General features: G+C 43.6%; 1 protein-coding gene across 3 annotated transcripts in view; it reads left to right on the forward strand.

Moving 5' to 3' along the window:
• pik3c2a (phosphatidylinositol-4-phosphate 3-kinase, catalytic subunit type 2 alpha) overlaps nucleotides 1–6,000 on the forward strand; it is an 82,332-nt gene that overhangs the window by 57,395 nt on the left and 18,937 nt on the right. For all 3 annotated transcript variants that reach the window (XM_083763117.1, XM_083763116.1, XM_083763118.1), the window contains 4 exons: nucleotides 1,880–2,002; nucleotides 2,396–2,563; nucleotides 3,391–3,508; nucleotides 4,142–4,293. In XM_083763117.1, the coding sequence (XP_083619243.1) occupies nucleotides 1,880–2,002; nucleotides 2,396–2,563; nucleotides 3,391–3,508; nucleotides 4,142–4,293 (561 nt within the window). The remainder of the gene's footprint in view (nucleotides 1–1,879; nucleotides 2,003–2,395; nucleotides 2,564–3,390; nucleotides 3,509–4,141; nucleotides 4,294–6,000) is intronic.

The raw sequence follows: 6,000 nt of genomic DNA on the forward strand, positions 1-6,000 counted from the left end.
GTTTCCAGTATTTTTGAAAATGTTTGGAAATATGAAATATAATGAAAATTTTCCAGCATGGAAATGATTTAGATGATTATGACAATTCTGCAAAAACAAAAGTGATTATCACAAATATAGCGATTAGACGATTATGTACTAATTGTGACAAACCTAATAGTCCTAAAAGCCTGATGAAAAGCAATGGTTCTGATATGTGTGCGTTGTGCTAACAGTGAACCTCCTCACTGTCGGGTGTAAAGCAGCAGCTGGTGGCTCTGTGGGCATCAGAGGAAGCATGGTCGTCTACAAACTCCACGGAGCAACAGTGCTCGGCAGCAGTGTTGCCATGTCTGCTTTTTATATGCAACGTTGAGCTTGCTTTTCTGTAACGTTGCTTGTAAATATTGGTAGTTGTGGGTTGCATATTTTTGGGCTTGTTTCTGAATTAAGTGTAGTTGCTTGTTAGGGCATGCTTCCTCGTGTTGCTTAAACCAGTGGTTCTCAAACCATGAATAAACTATCTATAATATTTATTTGTGTATAGACCCCCTAACTACAAATAAAATGTGTTGTAATGTGCTTTGGACTAAAGTGTTCACTATGAAATTATATATTTTTCTATTGGTAAAAATGACATTTAACCATATGAAGTATAATAGGGTCCCTATTCTGGGGCCAACATTTGGGCAGAAATGGTGCACAATTTGAGCTTGTAGATCAACCGATCCCGGTGAACTATGATATGTAGTGGTTAAGAGAACCACACTAAAATGATACCACCACAGAAGTGTTTTGTTACATAAGATAATAACAGCAAGGGCTCTGGCCAATTGTGGCCAATATTATTGTTTGTTGGTGATGTTGAACAAGCTGAGAATTGTACTTTCTACAATTCTAGAACTTGTTTCAGTTCACATTGGGCATCGGCATTGCACTTTTGGCTGCATGGATTAAAGTTTTCAGTCGTCACAACTTATTTCAGTCAATTGGGTTCCATAGACGGCGTCACGGCAGCATGGCTTTTATGACATAAGGCACACCAAACATATATCATGTCATGTCATGTCATGTCATGTCATACAAGCTCACATTAACACGTTGCATGTCAAACCAGCAATGGAGTACGTACTGTACATGTTCAGAAGCATCTTCCATAAACATGAATGGTCTTGGAACGGAAATGTCAAAAAGCAAAAGGTTCAAAGCCTCAACCCGTGATTTCTTCAACTGGTTGGCTGTATGAAGAACGGCAGCAACATTTAGGTTTAGAATGATATACAGTAATACCTACATTTTCAGTCACTTTGCATTTAGCTTTTTTTGTTGTCGTCGCTAGTGTGTTAGCGTGCCATGCCATCTGGTTGTTGCCCCGTTGGCTTGCAGTGTGGTGTGTGTCACCCGGTTCACCACACAGTATTGCGACAGCATGGCTGGCCACAGTGCTGCCAAGAACTCACAGATGGCGTTGGGTAATGGATGAGCCAGTGACACAAGAAATGTGTCACTTGGCCATGCTCATATATAATATTTGTATTCTATATTCCTCCCACGTGTGTGTGTGTGACACACAATTCCTCTGTTCATTTTAACCAAGTGTAAAAATGGATGAATTACCACTGAGGATTTGACTGTGTATGTGCCAACTTGCAGGGAGAAGTGGAAATATCATGCAACAAAAATTTGGATTTTTAACTTTTTTATTATTATTACTTTTTGGAATGGAAAATTTTACAATAGGCAGGGAAGAGCTGAGAAGTGAGCGAAAACTTGGTTTGTGTAAACTACAGTTATTAACGTTTCTTATTGTTAACGTTGTGAAGTAATGCACGGCCAGGAAATAAGACACAATTGATCACTCGAGAAATGTAACGTCATATTTCTTGATGTTTTCTTTCAGTTTTGAGAAGTACTACCTGATGTGTGCCCTCACCCACAACGACAAAAACCTGTTTAAACCAGTTCAATCCAAGAAAGTAGGAACCTACAAGAACTTCTTCTACCACGTCAAATGGGATGAACTGTAAGTTACCTCTCTGTTCTGACGTCCTGACGTTAGTCGCTCATCTTGTTGTCTCTTTGGAGAATAACATTGGGTCATCTTGGAATCATCTCATATAAGAATTGTGGTCCAAATATGAACAAACTTTCTCTGCGATATTGTCGGGGAGGTGGCTCTGTATCTTTTACGATAGTTAGTCACTCATATTACGAATTCGGCAGCAGTGACATTAGCGTTTTCTTGCCGTCAGTTGATTCTGCCGGGATCATTTGTTTATTTTTTCAACACAGTTCTTATTTGATGCAATATAAAGAAAGGCTATGGGAATTGAGAATGGGGACACCAGGAAGTGTATATGGGAATTTACCATGCTGCCACAATCACAATGCTGTCTTCCTTCTCTCTCTGTCTCAGAATCAACTTCCCCATCGCGGTGGCTCTACTGCCTCTAGAGTCGGTCCTGAGTCTGTCTCTGTTTGGAGTGTTGAACCAGAACACCAGTGGCTCTCCGGACTCCAATAAGCAGAGGAAAGGCCCTGAGCTTCTGGGGAAAGTCTCCATGCCCCTGTTTGACTTCAGACGGTAAGATGCAAAGTTTAAACAGTGGCTGCTAGTTATTTACTATAATGAAATCGTGAATTTCCCGTCACCCCCAGGCATGACCATATACTCTACATCTGTCCTCAAACCTCAAACCCTTAGATCTCCACATATGGAGCTGATCTGATATTCCATACGTTGATCCCCATCCATCCTTCCTCTTCGATGTCTCCCTTTTGACTGATACCTGTCCATTTAACAGGCCTGCCCCAAAGTTATTAGTGCAGCCGCACCCGGCAGCCGGCGAAAACGGTTCTCAACAGGCCCGAAAATTAAGGCCCGGCCCTACCTGGGCCCTCATCAAACCCTGTACACTCAAGACACTGCCCCGCTGCCACCCTTAGATCTCCATATATGGAGCTGACCTGTTATGACATTCCATATGTTGATCTGACCTCATCAAACCTTTTACACTCAAGACACGCTCCATATGGCCAGTACAGAATTCATTCCATATGTTGATCTGACCCCCCATGCCAAAGCGCCAGCTTTTGCCCAGCAGTCTGCTGTCACCCAGGCGGATGCGTGCACGCATCACCCTAAAGGGCGAAGGCCGCTTCTCGCCCTCAGGCGTCTTGCTGGTTAAGTGAAGGTTTTTGGAAGTACAATATGTATATACTGTATGTCCTATCATCTCCAGACATTCTACACATAAGGTGTGTGTGCATGTATGCGTATGTTTGCTTATGTGTGTCTTTGTTCTTTGTCTGTGTAGTTTCTTGATTGTCATTATTGTTCATCTTGATGTGTTTGTGTTTAAAAACGGCGTTTCATTATAATTCTCGTGTGTGTGTGTGTCTGTGTCTCAGGGTTCTGTCCAGAGACACCAAGCTGCTGTGTTTGTGGACGTCTCCCCAGGGGACAGCAGCTGCAGCAGGCCCCACAGGGGGGCGCCGGAGAGCCCTGGCTGAGAGGATTGTGTTACAGGTCAGTACCAATATAAGCCCCCAGCACTGCCGGTACAAGACCATCTAAATCAGAAGTTCTCACACTCACACAAGATGTGTTATTATGGATATAAATAAGTAAACACAGTGATTCTCTGGCAAATAGATGGACATTGTGTTCATGTCAAGGCTTGGGTTTGTCCATGTGCTCAAATACAGAGAATACACCATTTTTTTGATAGACCAAGTGTAGCTATATGGAATGGAAAAGTAATTAAACTCATCTTTTTTCCCCCCTAAAATTGCTAAATACAATGCACAAGTACTGATTAAATTGATTATTTACATTGCAAAACGATTCGATACAGATTATTTCCATTGTAAAACGTTACGATACAAGTCAAATGATACGATACGCTTCATACGATTTGCTGTTTACATATCGATATACTTTTTTGCTTTTTTAAATGTACACAATATTTGCCACACACGCGAAATCTCGGGATTCGTGCTCGCAAACGCCTTGCCAGCACGAGACACCTCAGGTTTAGTTAAAATCGATATTTCGATACAGTTACCATATACGTTACACCCCTAATGTGTGTGTGTGTGTGTGTGTGTGTGTGTGTGTGTGTGTGTGTGTGTGTGTGTGTGTGTGTGTGTGTGTTTTCAGGTGGACTTCCCCAGCCCTGCAGTTGATGTGCTTTATGTAGGGCCTGCCCCGCCCACGGCCGCTAGCCCAGAGCCCCCCACAGACCTGGAGGATCTGGACCCAGACCTCCGACGCAAGCTGGAGAAGATCTGCAGCCGAGCCTCTCACTTCGGGTAGGAGACATAATCTACCATGACCCAGCCTGTGTGGTTTCTGGTCTAGAGGGGCGGGACCAGCCTGTGTGGTTTCTGGTCTAGAGGGGCGGGGCCAGCCTGTGTGGTTTCTGGTCTAGAGGGGCGGGGCCAGCCTGTGTGGTTTCTGGTCTAGAGGGGCGGGGCCAGCCTGTGTGGTTTCTGGTCTAGAGGGGCGGGGCCAGCCTGTGTGGTTTCTGGTCTAGAGGGGCGGGGCCAGCCTGTGTGGTTTCTGGTCTAGAGGGGCGGGGCCAGCCTGTGTGGTTTCTGGTCTAGAGGGGCGGGGCCAGCCTGTGTGGTTTCTGGTCTAGAGGGGCGGGGCCAGCCTGTGTGGTTTCTGGTCTAGAGGGGCGGGGCCAGCCTGTGTGGTACTGTGTAGTACAAGGAGTCTCTTCACAGGCTCCTTGGTCCTTTCCATCAGCTTACATGCTCAAACTACTAATTAAATAAAGCTACACAAGAGCTTTCAAGCTCAAACTACCAAAAAAATAAAGCTACACATGAGCTTACATGCTCAAACTCATACTCAAACTACCAATGGAATAAAGCTACACAGTAGCTTACATGTTCAAATTACCATTGAAATAAAGCTATACGTGGAGCTTACATGCTCAAACTACCAATACAATTATGCTACACAGGAGCTTACATACTCAAACTACCAATGGAATTAAGCTACAGTTTAAAGTTCAAAGGAAATACAAGCTCAGCCAGTGAGTCAATAAATAGGAGCATGTGTGTAAATGTTTCACGTTTTCCAGTGCCGACCTGACCAATTTTGACATAAGTGTATTTTGAAGAGTGTGACATTTGACAAAAGTAGTCTAACATTTTCCACCTGACACGCCGACTTTGAATGGACTGTGATAATTGGCCTATCTAGTCTATGCTTGGCATAGTGATGCCAGGGTGTGACGTACGATGTCAAGCCGCAAAACCATGATGCAGTTTGATGAGAAAATTAGGCTGACACCAGGAAGCAAATATGGGAATTTAAGTGCACTTAACTGGGAGTCTAGCAGAGAATGGTAGAATGCTGTCAAACACATCCTACTTACATTTATGTAATTGCACAAGTTAGTGGAAATAAAAGCCAGGACAGCTCTGTGTGTGTGTGTGCGTGCGTGCTCATATGTGCATGTGAGTGAGTGATCTATCCCAGCTGTCTGCCATCTAAATGCCCTCTTCTCCCTGCTGCCAGCCAGCACTCTGTTTCTCTGCCAGCCTCCTAAACACACAGAGCTCCATTCAATGGATATGATTGGATTTGCCCATTTTCCGAACACAACCGAGCGTGTGAGGAGTGCTTGTAACGTCCCCACCCCAGTTTGATTTTGGAGACCTGTGTTCAACCTGTGTTGAACACTATGCATTCTGTCTGTCCCGATCAAGGGTAGAAAATATAGTGATTCTGAAGTGAACCCGCCTTTACAAGGCTGTTTTAGGCTTGTTTTGGATGGGCCTTGTTTACACGTTGTATTAAGATGTGTCTTGAGTAAACAGATTGTGGTCAGAGTGTGTCCACCCACATGTAAGTAAGTAAATTTTATTTATATAGCACTTCTCACAGAGAAAACTCACAAAGTGCTTTACATGCAGAAATTAAAAACAAAGACAGGCAAAATACAATAGAATAGTAGTCAAACAAAAAACAGGAACATATGATTGATCACATAAACATCAATGTGT

Source organism: Protomyctophum parallelum, assembly GCF_964188405.1.
Source record: "Protomyctophum parallelum genome assembly, chromosome: 4".
Classification (NCBI taxonomy): Eukaryota; Metazoa; Chordata; class Actinopteri; order Myctophiformes; family Myctophidae; genus Protomyctophum; species Protomyctophum parallelum.